The sequence below is a fragment of the Schistocerca serialis genome, chromosome 7, assembly GCF_023864345.2.
Source record: "Schistocerca serialis cubense isolate TAMUIC-IGC-003099 chromosome 7, iqSchSeri2.2, whole genome shotgun sequence".
In the NCBI taxonomy this organism is placed as follows: domain Eukaryota; kingdom Metazoa; phylum Arthropoda; class Insecta; order Orthoptera; family Acrididae; genus Schistocerca; species Schistocerca serialis.
Genome location: NC_064644.1, coordinates 88,013,832 through 88,039,897, shown reverse-complemented (window position 1 = coordinate 88,039,897; position 26,066 = coordinate 88,013,832). Strand labels below are relative to the sequence as shown.

The 26,066-nt window shown below is 44.7% G+C and overlaps 1 protein-coding gene across 6 annotated transcripts in view; it reads right to left on the bottom strand.

Annotated features, from left to right (window-relative positions):
- LOC126412113 (zinc transporter 1) overlaps window positions 1-26,066 on the bottom strand; it is a 652,968-nt gene that overhangs the window by 56,843 nt on the left and 570,059 nt on the right. For all 6 annotated transcript variants that reach the window (XM_050081545.1, XM_050081547.1, XM_050081550.1 and 3 more), the window contains 2 exons: window positions 24,274-24,547; window positions 11,451-11,642 (listed from right to left, as the gene is read on the bottom strand). In XM_050081545.1, coding sequence (XP_049937502.1) covers window positions 11,451-11,642; window positions 24,274-24,547 — 466 coding nt within the window. The remainder of the gene's footprint in view (window positions 1-11,450; window positions 11,643-24,273; window positions 24,548-26,066) is intronic.

Genomic DNA, 26,066 nt, shown 5'->3' with positions numbered 1-26,066 from the left:
TAAGTGCGTCTTGGTGTTGGATGACAATCCTGATTTCATCGTTCTTGTTAAACGTGGTTGAAGCGTAAGGTTTATGAGAGAAGTATTCCTGACATATAATTCTCTCATCATACTCTACTGGACTGGTTATACTGAGTGAGGATGTCATTGCACGACTTCAGTCCAACTGATTTAAGGAACTCTTAGTTTGCAGGTGTTATCACTTTGCTGTTCGGTAGCAAAGTGGCATGCTGTGGATTGCGTGCACTTGTTTTATACCGTGCACCCATCCTGCCTTAGATGTACTCGTACAATGATTTCCTCACCACGAAAGTCAACAAGTTGATTATTCTGATCCACAATACACAGCTCCAAATAGTCCAATGTCTGAGCTGTCACTGGAAGGTATATTGCAATGGCAGGGGTCTCAACAACCTTATACCCTATAAATAGTGTGAATCAGACTATTGTTGAGATAGGAGTTAGTTGCAATGTTACACTTGACGCGGATTGTGCTGGTGGTTGCAGGTCACCAAATGAGTTGAAATAGTAGATGTTTTCCGCATTTTTCATAACATATGACACCCAGTGGGTGCCGGAGCCACCAGCAACATCTAAATTCACAATACCGCATTCACCAGTTTTCCACATAGTCTTCGGTAAGGTATGCTGCATAAATACACCATGGGATCTTGGTATCTTGAGTTTATATCTAACAAACTTAAGATGATCTGTATTTGTGAGTGGTCGATCTGGTAGGACCGCTAATGGGCTATTTTTTTAATTTATGAATAGACCAAGCCCTTTCCTGTACGGTTTTAAGTATAGTCCTTTTCCAATGGCTGCAGCTTCTATCATGCGGTTATGTCTTCTTGCCTCTTCTAACTGTGCTTGGGAGTTTTGCACGTTCTTGACCCTTCGAGCAATAGCTGCAGCACCACCAGTGAGGGAACCTACCGCCGAGAGCGTGGAGAAGGCTGGGATGAGAAACGGAATAAAATCACCGGATGTCTTGGGTACTGGCAGAACTCGAGGTGCTTTAACCGATTCTCCTCTTCTTCTTCCCACATCTTTCTGCTTCAATGCATTTTTAGCTGCATACATTGCTGTCAGGACATAGTTCTTCAAACAGTCCTTGTCCTCTTCCTCCTTGTTTAGTGCACAATGCGCAGCATTCATAGCTCACTTGAAATTCATCACTCCTAAACCCGACTTAATTTTTCCACACATGGTTTTATCAACTGCAAATGAGGCGATGCGTTGACCTATACCAATATCCTATCTTCTCCATGTTGCCTTAGCCTTATCAGCTAAAATCCTATCTGCAATGTGACGACTTGATAGATCTTTATTTCCAGCGTATGCAATGTCGTGTTCCATACACGCTTCGTCGAGCAGATTTATCTCCTTATGCCAAGCATTTCTGAAGCTTTGTCCCAGGTCCACAGTAGTTATACCCAGGGATGCGTAATTCCACTGGTAGCTTGTCTAGAATACCACCACCTCCTCTAATGTGTCTCCAAGCATGCATGTTATGCTACTGTGGTGGTTGTGGACTATGCACTCCCATTATATAGCAAATCGCCGGCATCAATCCAACTGTTTTGTGTAGCAGGAAAAACAACCCATTTGACTAGTGCTTTACTTCCTCGACGTCTTATGACTCTCCACGAGAAAAACATCCGGTTCTGAGCTTTTCTGCAACTTCTCGGTGTAGAAGCAGCCTGCAATTTCTTCACCTTTACTATCCTTCAATATATAAGTTCTAGGATTCGTTCGTTGCACCTTTGAAACTGTAAATACCTCAGTTGACCAGTTCGGTAGGTATGATTGCTCAAATGCTGTCTTGTGTTTTGAGATACACACCAAATCACCTACATTAAATTTCTGTTTGCGTGGATCCAGCATCTTAATGCAAGAGTACACCGTATCCATGAGTCCATTATCACGAGCATCGATTGGTCTCATTTTTATTGTACTATGTTTAGTTCGATTATACTGAGAAATTATTACTGGGAGGATATCTGTCCATTTGTATGAGCTGCGAAGGTTAAAACGCATCCACATTCGGCCTTTTATTGTTCTGTTCAGACGGTCCATGATACTTGCCTTCAGGTGAGTGAATGTTGAGTAGTGATGTATTCCGTACCACTGCATCACGATCTTGAAATACCTATAGTAGAACTCCCCACCGTGATCAGTTTGGAGGTTGTCTGGGAATTGATTCGTTCCTGTCTGTAGTAAACGCCCAAAAACATCCGCGACATTTCGACCCGTTTTTGTTTTGACAGGCAATGCCCAGGCAAATTTGGAGTTGTATCAGTAACCTTAAAATACATTTGAATCCATTATGCTGTTGTGGATATTCCCTCATATCTACAAGACCAGCTTGCCTCAAGTCATAACATGTCTGCGAGGGTATGTTTTGCGTGCTGGTTTTTGCAGTTCTGGAACTACTGTCTCCATACTTATTCGATGATATCTCTCTCTCCAAGCTCCGAGATTGAAACAACCTCATTCAAATGAGCTGTATTACCTGCAGCAGTTGATGCCATGAGCACCCATAGTCTATCTATCAGTTGGTTGGGGTCGTAATAATACTGAGGGATTCGATTGTTCACTGCTTTATGCTCAATGTCAATACCATGACCGCTGCCGCCGCTGTTGTTGTTGTTGTTTTCGCCGTCAAGTATTGGTTTTATATTTCTTGTTGCTCAGGCTTTTCGTGATCTTGTGTACACCAGTCATGTACATTATTTCACGGCACGTTTCCCTATCATTGACTGAATAATTTATAGGTTTTTTGGCAGGTCTTAGGAAAGTAAGGTTCATTAAGCCGGGTCTTCTCTCAAACCGTCTATCATCAATCTGTGTCATCAGTTACAGTTGTAGGAAGCGTACCCAACATGTACGGTCTTCCCCTGCTAATGTCGAATGTTCTGTCTTTCTGACCAGGGGTGTGACGAATAATGAATTCATCAATGACAACACCCTCGTTATCGTATGTTTTTGTTTTTGCTGAGAGCTCTTCGGAGAGATTCAGTAACTGGCTTAAAGGTCTCTCTCAGTGTTTGCTGTCGATCCATATGCCCTAACCTCAGCAGCCGCAATATCTCACGAACTGCTTTACGCGCCTGAATCACTTTCTGCTTCGTCGACATCTCGGAGTATACAAATCAGACATCTCCCCAGTGCGAGGCTTCATATATCCGGTCATTTTCTTCCTGCTCTTACTACGATCCTGATCGCCCTTCTCAACAACAAGGAAGTCTACGTCTATTTTCCCCTCAATAGCCTCGACCTTTTCGGTTAAATCTGTCATCGTCCCATAATTTCTCTTGTGCCCAGTGGCAGAACTGTACACGACGTTCAAAGTCATCTTGTTTTATCAATACGAGAAACCCATACTCTGAATGATTCCAGCAATCTGCATGTATCTTTACAAAATCATTGAACGATATGTCTGTTCCGACATGTGCCTGGTAAATGTGTTTTAAATTCAGGTTGTTTTGTTTGAAGACTATAATGAGGTTTGTGTTATCTTTAACCAACTGTTTTGGGATTCTGGAATATGTTTGACTTAGATAAAATACATCAGCACCCACATGACGACCGCAACAGAAATAGTTCCGAATTTGGTCTTTGTTTTCCACAGCAACATCATCAAATATGAAGACAGTGTTTGGCTTTGCTATTTCAGTTGGCGGGATATCACTGCTTTCACTAATTGTCATGTGTGGAACACCATCTACACCGTGCAATATCTCCTGCAATAGCCAATACTTGGGTTGAAACAGTGTTTTCGAGAATACACAAACATGTTCAAATCGGACTCCATCTACATGTGTTAGCAGAGTCATGAGGAGATTAGTCTTCCCAAAATTGAATGGACTTACAATAACTGCTCATATATTATCAGGAAGGAAATTCCATTCTTCTTGTTCTTCTTCTTCTTCAGGTCTTCATTTGCATCTTCACAGGACCAGTCACCAACAACAAAGTTCTTGTGACGAGGATGTTTCACCCACCCTGCCATGATACTAACTACGTCAGGCACAAACAAGTAGTTGATATACAGGGTGGGCAACTGATCGTGACCGGGCCAAATATCTCGCGAAATAAGCGTCAAACGAAAAAACTACAAAGTACGAAACTTGTCTAGCTTGGAGGGGGAAACCAGATGGCGCTATGGTTGGCCCACCAGATGGCACTGCCATAGGTCAAACTGATATCAACTGCGTTTTTTTAAATAGTAACCCCCATTTTTATTACATATTCGTGTAGTACGTAAAGAAATATGAATGTTTTAGTTGGACCACTTTTTTCGCTTTGTGATAGATGGCGCTGTAATAATCACAAAAATATGGCTCACAATTTTAGATGAACAGTTGGTAAGAGGTAGGTTTTTTTAAATTAAAATACATAACGTAGGTACGTTTGAACATTTTATTTCGGTTGTTCCAGTGTGATACATTTACCTCTGTGAACTTATCATTTCTGAGAATGCATGCTGTTACAGCGTGATTACCTGTAAATACCACATTAAGACAATAAATGCTCAAAATGATGTCCGTCAACATAAATGCATTTGACAATACGTATAATGATATTCCTCTCAATAGCGAGTAGTTCGCCTTCTGTGATGTTCGCACATGCACTGACAATGCGCTGACGCATGTTTTCAGGCATTGTCGGTGGATCACGATAGCTAATATCCTTCAACTTTCCCCACAGAAAGAAATCTGGGGACGTCAGATCCGGTGAACGTGGGGGCCATGGTATGGTGCTCCTATGACCAATCCACCTGTCATGAAATATACTATTCAATACCGCTTCAACCGCACATGAGCTATGTGCCAGGCATCCATCATGTTGGAAGTACATCGCCATTCTGTCATGCAGTGAAACATCTTTTAGTAACATCGGTAGAACATCACGTAGGAAATCAGCATACATTGCACCTTTTAGATTGCCATCAATAAAATGGGGGCCAATTATCCTTCCTCCCATAATGCCGCACCATACATTAACCCGCCAAGATCGCTGATGTCCCATTTGTTGCAGCCATCGTGGATTTTCTGTTGCCCAATAGTGCATATTATGCCGGTTTACGTTACCGCTGTTGGTGAATGACGCTTCGTCACTAAATACAACGCGTGCAAAAAATCTGTCATCGTCCCATAATTTCTCTTGTGCCCAGTGGCAGAACTGTACACGATGTTCAAAGTCATCGCCATGCAATTCCTGGTGCATAGAAATATGGTACGGGTGCAATCTATGTTGATGTAGCATTCTCAACACCAACGGTTTTGAGATTCCCGATTCTCGCGCAATTTGTCTGCCACTAATGTGCGAGCAAACGTAGCACATGCCCATTGGGCATTTTGATCACAATAGCCATACATCAACACGATATCGACCTTATCCGTCTATTTTCACACAGGTAAGGTATCCCGATGCAAATACCGTCTGCACTGAGGGAATGTTATGTGATATCACGTACTTACACATTTGTGACTATTACAGCGCCATCTATCACAAAGCGAAAAAAGTGGTCCAACTAAAACATTCATATTTCTTTACGTACTACACGAATATTTAATAGAAAATGGGTGTTCCTATTTAAAAAAAAAAACGCAGTTGATATCCGTTTGACGTATGGTAGTGCCATCTAGTGGGCCAACTATAGCGCCATCTGGTTCCCCCCTTCAAGCTAGACGAGCTTCGTTCTTTGTAGTTTTTTCATTTGACGCTTATTTCGTGAGATATTTGGCCCGGTCACTATCTATGGACCACCCTGTATATAGAAAACACACTTGAAAGTATAATAATAGTATGTGTAGCCACTATAGATCCATCACTTAACTGACTGAGCTATATTGACTGCACAGTGAAAACAGCTATATATTTTACCCATGAAAAGTAACTTTATCAATGATTATCTCAATATCTCGTATAGCACCGAAAAAAATGATAATTGTAATACTTTGATTATAATTAGAGAGGTATGAAATAAAACACAAGCACGGTTTGAGATTATATATACATAAATTATTTATTTAAATGGTTCAAATGGCTCTGACCTCTATGGAACTGAACATCTGAGGTCATCAGTCCCCTAGACCTTAGAACTACTTAAACCTAACTAACCTAAGGATATCACACACACCATGCCCGAGGCAGTATTCGAACCTGCGACCGTACCAGTCGCGCAGTTCCAGGCTGAAGCTCTTAGAACTGCTCGGCCACCACCGTTTGCTAATTATTTAAATATCATACATGGGGTGTAGGGTTTCAGGAAAATAATTACAATTTGTATTTATCTTCTTCTTCTTCTTCTTCTTCTTCTTCTTCCTCTTCACACCTCTACAGTATTTACCAAATAAAGCTTTTTGACATGCAGTAAATTCAGCGCATATCTCCCTCAGGCCAATATATGACTCAGAATACTCAGGTTTTTCACACACACATTTAATCTGTTTCTCTTTAGGTTTGGCGTTCATGTGCGAGCAAAGGTGCTGCTTAAGATCATCAATATGTACACTATGCACACATAGGATGTTTAAAACATCATTGTATGCAGAGTCTATGCTAGGCACCCGATGGTTCCGTGTGTCCAACGCAAGACGTATGGCTGTGTCCAGATCGTATAACTTCATAGCTGAGGCATGTCTTAGATAAACACAGTTGTCACCCAATTTCACACGTAATGCACAGTTATCATACACTGTTGTAATAGAAAGTGTCACACAAGTAAGGCGAATGTCTGGGGGAGAACGAGTTGGATAATACTCTCTAGTCATCTGCTGATTGATGTAGCGCTCTGGATGGCATATTTCAACCCAGTCTAGCTCGGAAATTGTCACTTTAACACACTTGGATACATTTTCAATATCCATTCTTGCATGCAACCCCCAGGCATGATGTTCTGCTATAGCAATGTTCACACACTTCGATCCACTGGGAGTTAAATTGTAGGTGGAGGCGAAAAGCGTAGGTGCACTCAGTGCTTTATTGTCCACAGTACCTACACTCTGTGGTTGCACAATCACAGGGATGTTCTGCTGGGATGGGTCATATGTTGATGACCAGTACTGACCTCCATCTCGTTAACACTACCAGCGACAGCATTCGATGTGTCAGGGGCAGAATGCGTGTCCTCATCACACAAATTGATGAGTGCAACTCCTTGTCCTACTCCATCAAGTGGGCTATGTGCACTACCAGACCCCACATGGCCACTACTGGTTGAGATGCGCTGGATGCTGTTGCTGAAGGTCTCGACAGGATGGCAGCCGAGGTTGCTACAGGCCCGGACGTGGCAGCAGAACTTGGCATGTTGGCACTCGACCCTGTTGAACAGAGATGAGGAAGCATTAGACATGGGCCAAGACATGAAAACTTTGAATAATAGTAGTAATAACAACAGAGAAAGATGTGATATGGAATGCTTACTTTTCCATTTAATTCTGTTCTGCATGACTGTGCTGGAGTGCAACTGCTGTTGGCGCTTCATGGTTCTTCTTCTTCTTCTTCTTCTTCTTCTTCTTCTTCTGCTGATGGACTGGACAAGACTGAGGTCCCAGAGCTGCTGAGCCTCGCCTATATCTCCTACAATGACGTCACCAATACTTCCATCCTACTGGCTGAAGTTGAGCACGTGGTTGGACTAAGGGTCTATTGATTCTGGCTATTTTCCCCCACCATTTTGGGTTGCATCACAGAACGGACGATAGTGCTCTCTGGTGGTGGTACTGTGTACTAGGACTGTATCTCGTGGTGAACACACTGTTTGCCCCCATCTTGGCCAATGGTACTTGCATCATCAGATGACATCATGGTCACCGTCTTGGATTACATCACACATGAGAGCACCCTCTGGTGGTGGTACTGTGTACAAAGTCAGTTGGAGTCCGGCCCTCGTGGTGAACACACTGGATGGCTGTACTGCATCAAATTGTTTAAATAAAGACTTATGTCCAGCACTGGTCGAGTCCTTTTCCTGAGAATTCCTATGGGGAGGTAGCCCAAGTGACCTTTTTTCCCGCCATTTTGTTAGGTTAGTAGGTGTGTGTTGCAATGTCCTGTTGAAATTTGAATTTCCCACTATTTACAAGGGAGAGGTTAGGTTAGTGGAGGTAGCCAAATTCAACTCCTTCCCGCCAAAATCAGCCATCTTGAATGTCATGGCCACCATATTAGATGACATCCTGCACTGTTGCCAAGTCTACACACAGCCATCTTGGATGACGCCATCGCCGCCATCTTGGATTCATCTGGTGATAATTGAATGTGGGGTGGCACCTGCCTAGCCTCTCTACTTATGTTGTCATGACAACCAACAAGATATCTGTCCTCACGAATGCCCACAGAAACTGTGGCCAAGAAACATCAGAACCACCATGTTGCTGAGCATGTTGCCCAACAGAACGTTCTTGGTTTCAGTGACTGCTTCAAAGGTTATGTCTTCCTGTCAACATCAGCTTTTCTGAGCTGTGCAGGTGGGAATTCTCTCTGCACTTTATCCTTCATTCCTGCAACCCCTTGGCCTCAGCTTTGTTTAGTCACTGTCCTTCACCCACCTAACCTCTTGCCTATTCCCACTCCAGCACTACGCAGCCTTCTGTTCCCTCAACACACCAACAGTCTTTTTATTTCCCTCCTTTTGCACCTCTATCTTACCTCCCAACCGCACATAGCTACTCATGCTCTATCCTGTCCACACCATATTCCTGTATGCTCTCACAAGCAGCACTTTACTGTCCCACACCCCTAGCCTACTATCCCTCCCCTTCCCCACCTAAGCCGCCTCCTTATCCCCACAATTCAGAATGCTTCTCCCATCATACACAACTGCTTCTAGACTGGTCTCCATGGCCTATCTTTCACTCTCTCTCTCTCTCTCTCTCTCTCTCTCTCTCTCTCTCTCTCTCTCTCTCGCCTGTAGCATTTAAAATTGTCTTGAGGCTGTGCTGGATGTAACATGGACAGTTCTTCCTCTTGCTTTACAATGGGACTTCTAAAATTCTACTGTGCTCTTGAGCCTATTATTTTGGGGTGGGGGCGGCTTCAATATATATTCTGCATGTCTGTTTATTGAGTTATATATTTTCATTGTATTATGATGACAAATCCTGCATCATTGTAGTAAGATCTCTGGATGGCTGATAAATAATTTAAAAAATATAAATAAATAAGTAATAAATAAATAAGTAATAAATAAGCAGTAAGTAAATAAATAGAAACTTCTCAAATTTTCAGACAAACAGTTTTCGAATGGAGTATTTCCTCAAATTGCAGTTTGTGACATAGCGGTGTACTAAGCAGTGATGTAAAGAAATCGTTACTGTACTGAAACATTTTATACAAGGCGAACATTAACAAAACCAACAAACGGCAGAGACCGATTCCTAACTGGAAATGGAGGAAAAAAAGGTGCTATTAACATGTGTCTGGAAATGCATCGTTGCCATGGTCGATGGTGCTGACAAATGACAGTTCCTCTGACCACGTAATGTGTGTTCCTTGCGTGTTGCAGGCCATGTCGTTGATGCAGCGTACTATAAGCAGCAGAATGGTCCGATATTCATGTCAGAAACAAGCTGAGATGGTGTTTGTGTATGGCCAAGCAGATGGAAACAGTCGAGAGGCAGTAAGGCTATATCAGGAGGAGTACCCTTACAGACACCAAACACACTGCACAGAATTACAAGCTCTTTTTGGGCGTTTCTGTTATCATGGGTCCTTTCAGAAAAATTTACATTTGTGGAAAGATCTTATGGGACCAAACTGCTTAGGTCATCAGTCCCTAAGCCTACACACTACTTAATCTAACTTTAACTTACGCTAAGGACGACACACACACCCATGCCTGAGGGGGGACTCCAACCTCCAACAGGGGGAGCCGCGCAGACCGTGACAAGATGCCTCAGACCACGCGGCCACCCCTTGTGGTGGTCCATTCAGACAAACGACCGTATAGGGAAGCAGTGAACTTTGTGTACACCAGATCTGGAGGACTGGGTTCTACTACAGGATATTGAGGCAAACCCTAGTACAAGCTCCAGGAAAGTGGCCCACCAACATGGCATAAGCCAAAGTACGATTGTGTGTATCCTGCGTGACACCCACCACTATCCCTGTCATCTGAAATGAGTGCAAGGATTATCAGCAGCAGGTTTCCCTCTACGGGAAGGATTTTATTGATCGCTTTTGCACCAGACCACTACAACCGTGGGATTTCTGTCATCAGCCGTATTTACTGACGAAGCAACCTTTACCATAATTGGCATCATCAATCTGTGTAATGTTCATTTGTGGGCTACAGACAATCCTCCAGGAATGGTGGAGGCATTTAGTCAGCATCGGTCCAGCATCAATGTGGGTGCAGGGATTCTTGGCAACCACATACATAGACCAATTATTATTCCACAGCAACCTGAGAAAGGGAAACTTCCTGGCAGATTAAAACTGTGTGCCGGACCGAGACTCGAACTCGGCACCTGTGCCTTTCGCGGGCAAGTGCTTCACCAACTGAGCTACCCTAGCACGACTCATGCCCCCGTCCTCACAGCTTTACTTCTGCCAGTACCTCGTCTCCTACCTTCCAAACTTTACAGAAGCTCTCCTGCGAACTCTGCAGAACTAGCACTCCTCAAAGCAAGGATATTGCGGAGACATGGCTTAGCCACAGCTTGGGGGATGTTTCCAGAATGAGTTGGTGAAGCACTTGCCCGCGAAAGGCAAAGGTCCCGAGTTCGAGTCTCAGTCCGGCACACAGTTTTAATCTGCCAGTAAGTTTCATATCAGCACACACTCCGCTGCAGAGTGAAATCTCATCCTGGAACCTGAGAAAGGATTGTACCTGGACTTACTGCAGAATACTCTGCCTGGGCTGCTTGAGAATGTGTCTTTGGCAATATAAGAGGTTATGTGGTTTCTGCATGATGTAACACCACCCCAATTCCACCTTAAAACTCGTCAACACGAACATCATCATCCCCAGACGTTGGATAAGATGTGGAGGCCCTGTAGCATGGCCTGCTACATCATTGGACTTAAACCACCTAGATTTTTACCTCTGTGGGCATCTGAAAAGCATTGTATACAGCATATATGTGCAGACCATATAACAGCGTGTTCATAACACCTGTGACACTATTCAGAGAGAGACTGGAATGTGTGAAAGAGTGGAGCAACCCTCGATGCAACATGTTCATTGCATCCCATGAGGCCACTTTAAACATCTATTGTGACGTGGATCCGATGTAGCTGTGTGCTGAGCTCCTGGAAGACTCACAGTTGTTGCACGCACACCTATTTTTCGCATACATGTTCATAATACCTTTTTCCCTCCGTTTGTAGTCAGGAATCCTTCCCTGCAGTATTTTTTATTGAAGTTCACCCTGTATGTTTTATAGTTATTATTATAATCATAGCTGTATTGAAACTGCTGGTGACAGCTGACTCACCCAGCGTGTCGCGGCACATCTCCCGCGGCCCCTGCCTGGGCTGCTGCTGTGGCGGCGGCAGCGGAGGTTGGCGAGCCTGCGACGACAGCCGGCGGCGGCCCTGCTGCACCGAGCGCCGCGTCACGGCGTGCGCCAGAACCACGTCGCCGCTCGGCGTCACCTGCAGGAAGCTCGCCTGGTGGAACGTATACCCTGCCGGCGCAACAACAGCTCCGCGTCTCTCTCTGCTTCCTAGCACGGTGACACACTACATTTTGTAAGTCTACTTCTACAGTGTTAATTAAGGAAATACGCTGATGGAGCCAAAAACATCATGCCCATTTTGATTTTATCCATACTGGATGAGAGGTCGTGGTTGTGAATGTCAATGTTAAAAAATATATCGGCTCAACCACTTGTTTATAGTGTAAAACATTAACAAGGGAAGCTCCCCATCGCACCCCCCTCAGATTTAGTTATAAGTTGGCACAGTGGATAGGCCTTGAAAAACTGAACACAGATCAATCGAGAAAACAGGAAGAAGTTGTGTGCAACTATGAAAAAAAATAAGCAAAATATACAAATTGAGTAGTCCGTGTGCAAGATAGGCAACATCAAGGGTAGTGTGAGCTGAGGAGCGCCGTGGTCCCGTGGTAGGCGTGAGCAGCTGCGAAACGAGAGGTCCTAGGTTCAAGTCTTCCATCGAGCGAAACATGTACATTCTTTATTTTCGCGAAGTTATGATCTGTCCGTTCGTTCATTGACGTCTCTGTTCACTGTAATGAGTTTAGTGTCTGTGTTTTGCGAACGGACAGATCATAACTTCGCGAAAATAAAGAAAGTAAACTTTTCACTCGAGGGAAGACTTTTTTTTTAATCTCATTTTGTCCGCTTTTGTTCGTTGCATGTGCTCGGGGCGGACGTCTTACGACATCCGTTTTAGTTCGTTGATGATCCATTAACTCAGTTTTTTTTATTACAGAGGGCAGCTAACCCTCTGACCGAACATGCTGAGTTATCGTGCCGGCGTCTTGAACCAAGGACGTCTCGTTCCGCGGCTGCACATGCTAACCATGGGACCACGGCGATCCTGAACTCACACTCTCCTTGATGTGGCCTATCTTGCGCATGGACTACTCTGTTTGTATATTTTGCTTATTTTTTTTCATAGTTCCACACAACTTCTTCCTGTTTTCTCGATTGATCTGTGTTCAGTTTTTCAAGGCCTATCCACTGTCCCAACTAATAACTAAATCTGAGGGGGGTGCGATGGGGAGGTTCCCTTGTAAGATTGACGCGTTTCGGAAGTCATGCTTCCATCATCAGAATAATAAAAAGTAAAAGAACCTGTTAAACTCGCTAAAATGGAACATGCACCCGGCACGATAAAATTGATAATAAAATTAAAACATCGTGGCTACTTCCCTTGTTGCAGCCGTGTCTTCCAAGGTGCATCTCCACGTAGTCGTCAAAATATAAAAAAACTCTAAAATGGTGGCGCCTATGGTGTTCAACATCTAACCACATGGCTCTCTCCTCTATCGTCGTAAACCGCCCGTGCGTTTTCGTTGATACCACACACCACGTAGCCAAACACGACACTGAAACGCGAATGAGCTCACGCGCAAGTAAACAAGGAAGTCACAGAGATGTCTATAGAAACAGATAACGTATACATGTTCCAAGGACCTCATGAAATGATGGTATCCTGCCAATTGCTAAAAATGTAGTTACTAAAACAAGCCAGTCAAATGTTTGAAAAAGTTATTTGTATCACCAGTTAGCTGTGTCATTCAGTGTGTTCTGCTTATCCGCGCTATGTATCGTAATTTCCAGCTGTTCTAGTAGATCCAGTTTTTTGCCTTTGTCCTGTCTATGTAAAATAACGAGATCCTGATCTATTCCCAATATGGGGTGTCCCGTTCGCCAAATATGCGTGGCTGCAGCTGACTTTTCGAAATTATTAAGCCGGAAAGCACCGCTATGTTCTTTGTAACGTACTTTAAAGGACCTACCAGTTTGGCCTACATAGCTTGCCTTGCACGTGTTACACTGAATTTTATAGACCCCAGCTCTCAGTGTCGTGTTTGGCTACGTGATATGTGGTATCAACGAAGACGCACGGGCGGTTTACGACGATAGAGGAGAGAGCCATGTGGTTACATGTTGAACACCATAGGCGACACCATTTTAGAGTTTTTTTTATATTTTGACGACTACGTGGAGATGCACCTTGGAAGACACGGCTGCAACAAGGGAAGTAGCCACGATGTTTTAATTTTATTATCAATTTTATTGTGCCGGGTGCATGTTCCATTTTAGCGAGTTTTAACAGGTTCTTTTACTTTTTATTATTCTGATGATCGAAGCTTGACTTCCGAAACGCGTCAATCTTAGTGTTTTACACTATAAACAAGTGGTTGCGCCGATATATTTTTTAACAGTGACATCATGACCACCTGCTTAATAGCTTGTTTGTCTTTGGAATTAAATTCTCCGTGTCAGAGATCCAACAGTTTATTGGTAGGTTTGTGGAGATACGTGGCATTAGATGTCTACACACAGGTCATGTAATTCGCGTAAATAACAGGCCGCAGATTTACAGTGATGACGCCCAATAGCGACTCAGATGGGTTCCGTAGGATTTACATCAGGCGAATTTGGTCGCCGAGACATCAACGAGAGTTCACCATAATCCCCCACATCGAGCATGAAGGGATTACATGTGGTTCGCAGCTATCAGCGTGTCTTCGATTATTAGCACAGGTCCCGTGCAAGCGCAGGAGAATGTCTTCTACATCTGCATCTACAACTACATGATTACTATGCAATTCACATTTAAGTGCTTGGCAGAGGGTTCATCGAACCACAATCATACTATCTCTCTACCATTCCACTGCCGAACAGCGCGCGGGAAAAACGAACGCCTAAACCTTTCGTTCGAGCTCTGATTTCTCTTATTTTATTTTGATGATAATTCCTACCTATGTAGGCTGGGCTCAACAAAATATTTTCGCATTCGGAAGAGAAAGTTGGTGACCGAAATTTCGTAAATAGATCTCGCCGCGGCGAAAAACGTCTTTGCTTTAATGACTTCCATCCCAACTCGCGTATCATATCTGCCACACACTCTACCCTATTACGTGATAATACAAAACGAGCTGCCCTTTTTTGCACCCTTTCGATGTCCTCCGTCAATCTCACCTGGTAAGGATCCCACACCGCGCAGCAATATTCTAACAGAGGACGAACGAGTGTCGTGTAAGCTGTCTCTTTAGTGGACTTGTTGCATCTTCTAAGTGTCCTGCCAATGAAACGCAACCTTTGGCTCGCCTTCCCCCAATATTATCTATGTGGTCTTTCCAACTGAAGTTGTTCGTAATTTTAACACCCAGGTACTTAGTTGAATTGACAGCCTTGAGATTTGTACTATTTATCGAGTAACCGAATTCCAACGGGTTTCTTTTGGAACTCATGTGGATCACCTCACACTTTTCGTTATTTAGCGTCAACTACCACCTGCCACACCATACAGCATACAGCAATCTTTTCAAAATCGCTTTGCAACTGATACTGGTCTTCGGATGACCTTACTAGACGGTAAATTACAGCATCATCTGCGAACAACCTAAGAGAACTGCTCAGATTGTCACCCAGGCCATTTATATAGATCAGCAACAGCAGAGGTCCCAGGACGCTTCCCTGAGGAACACCTGATATCATTTCAGTTTTACTCGATGATTTGCCGTCTTCCACAGCATAATACCGCTCCCATCAGCCTGCGTGCGTGGGGTGCTGCACGTTTCGGTCCGTCGTTCACCACCATGACGGCGTTTGTGGAGATGACCGTCGACCTAGTGTAGCGAAAACGTGATTCACCTGAAGAGCCGACACGGTTCCTTTGATCAACAGTCGAACTTCGATGGTCCCGTGCCCACTGCAACCGTAATTGACGATGTCGCTGGGTCAACATCTGAACACGTTGGGGTGGTCTGCTGCAGATCTCCATTTTCAACAGTTTACGACGAACGGCGTGCTCCGAAATACTTGTGCGTGCACCAGCATTATGCTTTTTCGGCAGAGACGCCACATCTCACCATCTATCCTACTTTTCAGAACAGACGAACCTCCGTACCCCACATTCGATGAAGAGTCTTGGACGTCTAACCGTTTAACCATTAGTTTCACTGCCCTACCTCTTTCCGTAAATGCTCACGAGAGTAGCAAGTGCGCATTCGATCAGCTTCGCCATTTCCGAGGTACTCGTTCACAGGCTCTGCGTAACAATAATGTCCATTGTCAGAGTCGCTTATCTCAATGTATTTCCCCATTTGCAGCCCATACCCCCCGTCTGTGTCTGCTCCCCTTACACACTTTCGTTACCGCGTCACGTGCAGTCGCAACGCCCCCAGGCGGCATACAAAGTCGCAGTGGGCAGTGGTCACGATGGTTTGGCTGATCAGTGCACATTTCCTGTATGAGTGCATGACCATTGCGAATGTTTTGTGAATAAAACCAGTGATTGATTCAAGAAAATTTGGGTGCCAGAATGCATCTCTTCAACCGTACAACCCTCCCCCCCCCCCCCCTCCTCCACCCGCCCAACCATAAAAGTGACAGGTTTCGATTTTTCAAAACTTGTGATTAAAAGTACAGTAAGAAATAATTTTTTTTACAAAACACTGTTCTGAAATTCAGGTTCTTAAAACATAATACCTTATAATAAAAAAATAAAACCATAAAATTTAATGCGAACAACAGGCGGCAACATTTGTTCCCATAGCACTGCCACTTTGCTCCTAGTTGTACTCTATACATATTGGCACAAGACGGTAGTGTTTGTGACTATGACGTCATGTTTCCAACTGCTGATAGATGCAACGTTCAAACAGTAGCATGCAGCTGCTCGCTGAAGATATACATAATTCCTAGTCAGAGTCACGCACAATTCCGACTTCCCGAAGAGTTAGGAAAAAACAAAACACGATGTGACTCCAGACATGGACTCAGGTGTTTAATAAGTGCTTTAAATATTATTTGTCTTCTGCTCATTCAGTTATATTAGGACTGGAGTATTTAAGGTCCCATTTATTACTACAAATAAGCAAGACATTGGAACACTAACGCCTCTATGATACGCCTTCATAAAACGTGAATTCCGTGAGCCATTTGTATCATAGCAGCTGACTGGCGCGCGGCAATACAACATGGAGAGAAAGACATGGCCCCATCGTGACCCTGCGGCTGCTTCTCCTCTCCACCCCACTTCACACAGCTATGGAGACTGGTTGTACGTAATATTCCTGTCACAGTTTGTCTTTCGTAACTTTCATAACAGTGAGAGGAAAAGAGGTCACAAGTTTTTAATATACAGGAGATAATTAAGCTTCTAAATGTAAAATATAACCAACCGAATAAAATATATCTACGACATTTTTACACTTTTTATAACTTAACCAGTACAAAGCTACATTTTCTTGTTGCAAGCCCCTAAGCTGAGCAGATATACAATGAAAACAAGTGCACAGGAGATAAAATGAATAGGCTCGCGTTAATTTTAAAGTGGAAGAGCAGCAAGATTGTGAAAGTAGTGTGTAAATAAATAAATGGCTCGTTTGCAGTGTGTTTGTATTTGCAGCTCGTAAATTAAATAAGCAGTGTCTACGTTACTAGGCAAAATCGTCATCAATTAACAAGTGACTACATGTAAAAGTTGAACTAAAATAAGAATATCATTGTATGTTAGCATCGACGTAGGGATGAGAATATCCGGCCAGTTATAATCACTACCGGTACTTTAGTTCTGAATAACCAGAAATTTTCGGTATTTGTTTGGTCTCAGTTGTAACAGGTGCTTTTATTTTTTACTAATAACCACGCAAAAAATAGGAATGTCACTTAGCCATAGCAGCGGTGCTAAGATTTTTAGTTGCTAAGTAAAGCTTTTTTGAAGAAAGAGTAATTTTTATTCGTAAAATTTGCATTGCTTTGAAATATTGCTTTAATTAAAAAATGGGGAAAACTATTAGTGCTACTTTAATAGAACTGCCGACAGAAACGAACAAGAAACACGTCATTAGAATTAGCACATCCTTGCTGACACAATAATGCACGTGTTACCACGTGGCGTGGCCTGTTAGCACTTGCCCCATTTGGTCTTCATGGCAGTTTCACATTGACATTAGGTGTATTACAGAATGGAAACATCCATAGCCTGCAAGAATTTTTTTACGAACTGCGATATCAATGAAACACAATGCTCCAGTTGCTTTCGTAGGTTAAAAACTGGCTAGTCGCTACGAACTTGTGACAATATAAGGAGAAAAATTAAAACTTAATGGTTTATTCATAGTTACAATAAAAATAGAAAGTAGCTGATCTGCTAGTAGCCCTTGGAAACGGACAAATTAACACGAAAAACAGAGTTCTTCATCCTCAGTTTTCACCCTTAAGCACTAATTACGCGTACTGTGTAAATGGTGGTATGATCCCCGATTACAAAATAATTTCTAAGGAGAGTTTGAAAAAAAAAAAAAAAAATCAGGATCACTTGGGGAATATTGGTGATTTTATTACAAGAGTCGAACACTTATTACTATTCGAGAAAAGCAGCAAATGGTGGGCGGAGAAAATCTTCTTTTATTTGCCTATTCAATTTAATATTTGATGCTATGTATCTTGAAAATGAGAGTGTCAAAATTTGTTCAACCTTTGTTCGATTTCTACGTCTGTTACAAGAAATATTGGGAATAAAAACCGAAAATCGGTTATTTCAGAAACCAGTTATTTTGTGCAGTTTTAACAGTCTGGTTAAACTGGCGTCGAAACAAACATATAAGCGAAAACCGGCTGTTTAGCGATAACCGTCATTCCTAGCCTCGAGACAGCTTCGGCTGTCATTGTTTGCAGCGAGAGGAAAGAGGTTACGTGCTTGCCAGCTCCGATGTGAGCTGTGGGCAGTAAACCGCCATTGCGGCAAATTATAGCTGCGTTGCGGTTTAATACACGTGTATTGTTTTAAATATCCGACGGCGACGTGTTCGAGTAAGTTAGAAAATATTCCATGGGAGGTAATGCGATGCGGCCAAAATGAAGCCCTGAATAAAACCATTTACATTGCTTAACAAATTTCTGTATTTATTACACTGGTTTCTGCTACTGCCGTCATCAGATGTCAGCAGTTAAGATTAAGCAACATAAAGAGCGACGGGCGTTTGTTATAGAACATCAAGCAATAAAAGATGAAAATTAAAAAGTTCAGAAGTATTTATAAAACGTTCGCTAACCAAAAACTTAGAACTTGCAACAAAACATGCAGTTGTCAGGACCAAAAACACCTATGCCCAAGCGAGACCTTGTCAGAAATAGTTTCAGCTCCATGTACACTTAAAAAAAAAACACGGAGCATCACAGACGAATATATAATTTGAAGGGTAAACTTTTAAATTGTTTTCTTCATTGTAGGTGTGACATGTATTTCCACGTATGTTCGTTACATGGTATCATAATGAATATGGAGCTGAGAGGGCTTAATGCGTCAAGAACTTGAGAAAACAAAGACTGCAACGGACGACCAACGAAAATTTAGGATGAAGTACGAGAGAACAGCACCAGCCAGAAAGGCAGCCTACTGATGGCATATAAAGTTCCTTGAAACTGGATGTTTGTGTGACAAGAAAAGAAGAGGTCGGCCAGGTGCGAATGGAAATTACATTGAACAAGGGAGAGAACCTTTCACAATGAGTCCGCCAAAGTGTCTACGCAGAGCATCGCGTGAGTTGGACATGTCAGCAATGACTGCGTGGCGTGTTTTGTGTAAAAACTTGAAACATGAGACCATACAGACTACAGTTAGTTAAAAAATTATACCCTAAAGACAACGGCTCGAGTTTTTCTGTGCATTGCAAATCGAAGATGATGGTTTTGTGAATACGGTAATTTTGTCGGCGAGACAACATTTCGTACGAATGGGAAAATAAACAGGCACAGTTGTAGGATTTGGGTGAACAGAAAACCCGTCTAAAATTGTTGAAAGCGAGAGAGATTCTACGAAGGGCATGGATTTCTGTGCCGTGTCTGACAAGAAACTTTACGGGCCTTCCTCCTTTGAAGAACAAACTGTTCATGGGGGGTCGTTCTTTCAGATATTACAGAACCGGTTAATGCCTTTGTTGCAAACAGAAACAGAGAAATGTGTCCTTCAGTTAGATGGTGCACTCCCACATTTTCATCGTGATTTAGGGCATATCCGAACAAATTGGCCATGGTAGAGCAACAGACAAATGTGTGTTAAAGTGGCCTCCTAGGTCCCTGAATATTACTCCTTGTGATTTCTTTTTATTGAGTTATGTAAGGGACCTTGTTTGTGTCCCTCCTCTTCCAGGTGATGATGAGGAATTGAAAAGGAGAATTAAACAAGCAACAGCCACAATCTCTGAAGACGTGTTGGCCTATGTGTGGCAAGAGTTCTATTATCGCGTGGACGTTTGTGGGATCACACATGGTCCCCACATTCATTCAGTGTATGTGAAGTGAAAGTTGCTGAAGAAACTTACAAGCTCACTTTTTGAAATGTGTATTGTTATTTTGTAATGCTACTCATTCGGTTACAATAAAGTTTAGAAAGTGCTCCCGGACATTTGAAATACGCTGTACATGTACTGACAAAGGCAAATTATTACAATTTCAGAAAAAATGGAAGATTTATTAGAGAGAAATAGCTTCACAAATTGAGCAAGTCAATGAAGCGTTTGTCTGCCTCCGGCCCTCGTGCAAGCAGTTATTCGGATTGGCATTGATTGACAAAATTGTTTGATGTCCCGCTGAGGGGATATCGTGCCAAAGTCTGTCAAACTGGCTCGTCGGAGCGTCAAAATCCAGAGTTGGAGGTCTCTGCCCATAATGCCCAGAACATACTCAGTTGGTAAGAAATATGGCGACATTGCTGGTCGATACAGGATTTGGCAAGCACAAACACAAGAAGTAAAAAAACTTGCCACGTGCGGGCAGGCATCATCTTGCTCAAATGTTAGCCCAGGATGGCTTACCACTAAGAGCGACGAAACGGGGCGTAGAATGTCGTTGGCGTACCGCCGTGCTGTAAGGAGCCCACGGATGACAGCCACGGAGGGGGGGTCCTGCTGTAAAAAGAAACGCCGCGCCAGACCACCGCTCTCGCTTTCCGGGCCAATTGGCAGCCGCCAGGCTGGAGTGCCAGCGCTGTCCGGGGCATATCCAGACACGTCTTCGGCCTAGAATCTCATCGACGGGGGTAGAACTATCTTCAGTCATGAGTTCCGCTTCGAACTGAGCCCCGATGACCAGTGGAGGCGCCAACAGCGCAGACATTTCATATACATCTCGCGGCCGTCAGTTTTGAATAGGGCCAGATGATTCAGTGCCTAATGGGCTGAATGTGCACTACTGGCCATTAAAATTGCTGCATCAAGAAGAAATGCAGATAATAAACGGGTATTCATTGGACAAATATATTACACTAGAACTGACATGTGATTACATTTTCACGCAATTTGGGTGCATAGATCTTGAGAAATCAGTACCCAGAACAACCACCTCTCGCCGTAACAACGGCCTTGATACGCCTGGGCATTGAGTCAAACAGAGCTTGGATGGCGTGTACAGGTATAGCTGCCCATGCAGCTTCAACACGATACTACAGTTCATCAAGAGTAGTGACTGGCGTATTGTGACCAGCCAGTTGCTCGGCCACCATTGACCAGACGTTTTCAACTGGTGAGAGATCTGGAGAATGTGCTGGCCAGGGCAGCAGTCGAACATTTTCTGTATCCATAGAGGCCCGTACAGGACCTGCAACATGCGGTCGTGCATTATCCTGCTGAAATGTGGGGTTTCGCAGGGATCGAATGAAGGGTAGAGCCACGGGCCGTAACACATCTCAAATGTAACGTCCACTGTTCAAAGCGCCGTCAATGTGAAGAAGAGGTGACCGAGATGTGTAATCAGTGGCATCCCATACCATCCCACCGGGTGGTACGCCAGTATGGCGATGACGAATACACGCTTCCAATGTGCGTTCACCGCGATGTCGCCAAACACGGATACGACTATCATGATGCTGTAAACAGAACCTGGGTTAATCCGAAAAAATGACGTTTTGCCGTTCGTGCACCCAGGTTCATCGTCGAGTACACCATCGCAGGCGCTCCTGTCTGTGATGCAGCATCAAGGGTAACCGCAGCCTGGGCTCCGAGCTGATAGTCCATGCTGCTGCAAACTTCGTCGAACTGTTCGTGCAGATGGTTGTTGTCTTGCAAACGTCTCCATCTGTTGACTCAGGGATCGAGACGTGGGTGCACGATCCGTTACAGCCGTGCGGATAAGATGCCTGTCATGTCGACTGCTAGTGATACGAGACCGTTGGGATCTAGCACGTCGTTCCGTATTACCCTCCTCAACCCACCGATTCCATATTCTGCTAACAGTCATTGGATCTCGACCAAGACGAGCAGCAATGTCGCGGAACGATGAACTGCAATCGCGATAGGCTACAATCCGACCTTTATCGACGTGGGTAACGTGATGGTACGCATTTCTCCTCCTTACACAAGGCATCACAACAACGTTTCACCAGGCAACGCTGGTAAACTGCTGTTTGTGTATGAGAAATTGGTTGGAGACTTTCCTCATGTCACCACGTTCTAGGTGTCGCCACCGGTGCCAACCTTGTGTGAATGCTCTGAAAAGCTAATCATTTGCATATCGCAGCATCTTTTTCCTTTCGGTTAAATATCGCTTCTGTAGCACGTCATCTTCGTGGTGTAGTAATTTTAGTGGCCAGTAGTGCATTTCGCAGTGACTGTATTTCTCCATTGGTGTTGGGAGTTGCGTTGCCCAAGCAATTCGTGTAAAGTTTTGCTAACAATAACACAGGGTACGTACACCACTTGTACTTACGACACGCAACACGATAACTCAAGTTAAGTACCCATTCCGCAGTTCAGATATTTATTCAAGATAATAGTAAAGTTTTTTTACAATTTTAAAAGAACAAGCTGACTGCCGAACGATTCTCCAGCCGTCAATATGCACTGCGCGAAAGGACCTCGAAGATAATACGAGAAGTAAGGGTTAATAAGGAGGCATATAGACAATCGCTTTTCCCTCGCTCTGTATGAGAGTCGAAGAAGAAAGGAAACAACTGGTAGTGGTACAGGGCACCCTCCGCCACGCACCGTGCTATGGCTTGCGCTATATATGCAGAACTAATGAAAACTGGAGAATTTTATCTTTAGCTAGCAGTGGGAGTAGCAAGAAAACAGCCGCCGTGGGGTAAGCACGTGCGTACGTTTACGCACGCAGTCGTGAAGTATCCAACCCAAATGTACGAGGGCAATTCAATAAGTAATGCAACACATTTTTTTTCTGAAACAGGGGTTGTTTTATTCAGCATTGAAATACACCAGGTTATTCCCCAATCTTTTAGCTACACAACACTATTTTTCAACGTAATCTCCATTCAATGCTACGGCCTTACGCCACCTTGAAATGAGGGCCTGTATGCCTGCACGGTACCATTCCATTGGTCGATGTCGGAGCCAACGTCGTACTGCATCAATAACTTCTTCATCATCCGCGTAGTGCCTCCCACGGATTGCGTCCTTCATTGGGCCAAACATATGGAAATCCGACGGTGCGAGATCGGGGCTGTAGGGTGCATGAGGAAGAACAGTCCACTGAAGTTTTGTGAGCTCCTCTCGGGTGCGAAGACTTGTGTGAGGTCTTGCGTTGTCATGAAGAAGGAGAAGTTCGTTCAGATTTTTGTGCCTACGAACACGCTGAAGTCGTTTGTTCAATTTCTGAAGAGTAGCACAATACACTTCAGAGTTGATCGTTTGACCATGGGGAAGGACATCGAACAGAATAACCCCTTCAGCGTCCCAGAAGACTGTAACCATTACTTTACCGGCTGAGGGTATGGCTTTAAACTTTTTCTTGGTAGGGGAGTGGGTGTGGCGCCACTCCATTGATTGCCGTTTTGTTTCAGGTTCGAAGTGATGAACCCATGTTTCATCGCCTGTAACAATCTTTGACAAGAAATTGTCACCCTCAGCCACATGACGAGCAAGCAATTCCGCACAGATGGTTCTCCTTTGCTCTTTATGGTGTTCGGTTAGACAACGAGGGACCCAGTGAGAACAAACCTTTGAATATCCCAACTGGTGAGCAATTGTGACAGCACTACCAACAGAGATGTCAAGTTGAGCACTGAGTTGTTTGATGGTGATCCGTCGATCATGTCGAACGAGTGTGTTCGCACGCTCCACCATTGCAGGAGTCACAGCTGTGCACGGCCGGCCCGCACGCGGGAGATCAGGCGGTCTTGCTTGACCTTGCGGCGATGATGACACACGCTTTGCCCAACGACTCACCGTGCTTTTGTCCACTGCCAGATCACCGTAGACATTCTGCAAGCGCCTATGAATATCTGAGATGCCCTGGGTTTCCGCCAAAAGAAACTCGATCACTGCCCGTTGTTTGCAACGCACATCCGTTACAGACGCCATTTTAACAGCTCCGCACAGCGCTGCCACCTGTCGGAAGTCAATGAAACTATACGAGATGAAGCGGGAATGTTTGAAAATATTCCACAAGAAATTTCCGGTTTTTTCAACCAAAATTGGCCGAAAAAAAAAAAGTGTTGCATTACTTATTGAACTGCCCTCGTATGTGTGTACGCAGACGGTGCGCAGCATTGACGAGGGCCAGAGAGAGAGAGAGAGAGAGAGAGAGAGAGAGAGAGAGAGAGAGAGCGCTAGGAGATGAGGCGAGGCGAGGCGAGGCGAGGCGAGGCGAGGCCGCGTACCGCCGATGAGCAGGTAGCAGAGGCCGTTGAGCAGCAGGCCCGCGGCGCCCATGGCGAGCACCAGCAGCGGGTGGTGCATCTCATCCTGGTGGCCGATGTGCACCAGCGTCTGCACCGCCTCCACCACCAGCGAGAAGCAGAAGGACGCGAGCAGCACGCACACCACCAGCTGCGCCAGCACGTCGATGCGCGCCCAGCCGAACGTGTTCTTCAGCCGGCGCTGCCCGCGGGCGCTCGCTCGCTGCAGCCGCCGCTGCTCCTCCACCTGTGTACACTGCGGGCCGTTAACACTTTAGCACCTGGCAGGACAGCGGGTGTTGCTTATCGGTACCGACAGTGCTATACCGCCAGTTGTCATTCGTGTGTTTCGGGACAACGTTATCCCACCGTCAAATGCTATAAAACAAGTGAACAAACAATAGATCGCAGAACTGAACATTAGCGTCCTGCACTATGACATACATTAAAGCTTCTTTGCCGCGGGGCTCCGTCAGAAGCAAAAACATAGCAACAAACACGCGCTGTCAAACGTAAAACTCTCCTTGGAACATCTCATGTTTGCTATAGGTACGTGTTACGCCTACCCAGGTGGCAACCAACATTACACCCGAGGGAAGCATTCACGCAGCTGACAGGGGCCAGACTCACTGTAGGCAGACGCAATACGGCCACGGCGACGACCCGCCCGGCCACCAGACGGCAGTCCAGTGACAAAAGTCGTGGCATTCCTCGTAATGTCGATCCAGACCTCCTCTCTCCCGACGTAGTGCTGCAGCTCGACGTGTGGTCGCAAGTCCCCAGCAGGAATATGCTGCCACTATAGCCGTGCGTAATTGCAAAAGTGTGGCCGGTGCAGCATTTTGTGCACGAACTGACTTCTCCATTACGTCCCATAAATGTTAGACGGGATTCGTGGCGGGTGATCTGGGTGGCCAAATCATTCGCTCGATTTCGCCAGCGTGATCTCCAAACCAATCGCGAACGACTGTAGCCCAGTGACAATGCGCATTGTCATCCACGAAAGTCCATCGTTGTTTGGGAATATTAAGTCCATAAATGGCTTCAAATGGTCTCCAAGTACGCGAACATAACCATTTCCGATCAATGATCGGTTCAGTTGGACCAGAGGACCGAGTCCATTCCATACAAAAAACAGCCAAAATCATTACAGAGGCACCACCCGCTTGCACAGTGTCTCGTCGACAACTTGGGTACGCGGTTTCGTGAGGTCTGCGTAATACTCTAACCCTACCATCAGCTCTTACCAACTGAAATCGGGACTAGTCTGACTAGGCCACAGTTTACCAGTCGTCTAGGGCCCAACCGATATGGTCACGAGCCCAGGAGACAAGCTGCAAGCGTGCTGTTAGCAAAGGCACTCGAGTGGGTCGTTCGCTGCCACAGCCCGTAACGCCAAATTTCGCCGCAGCATCCTAACGGATACGTTCGTCATACGTCCAACATTGATTTCTGCTGTTAATTCAAGCAGTGTTGCTTGTCTGCTAGCACTGACAACTCTACGCGAACGCCAGTGCTCTCGGTCGTTAATCGGAGGCCGTCCGACACCGAGTTGTCGTTGGTGAGAGGCAACGCCTGAAATGTGGTATTCTCGACACGCTTTTGACTGTGCATTTCGGAATATTGAAACACGTATGTATGCAGGGTATTCAGTACCAGCGATGGCCAGCCATGACAGAATCTCTGACCAGAGAGTTATTTATCGTTGCTAGTCTGCGCTTGACCGCGCGAGAGTTCAGTTCAGTTGGAGAGTAGTAGCGCGTGCGAGATGATTC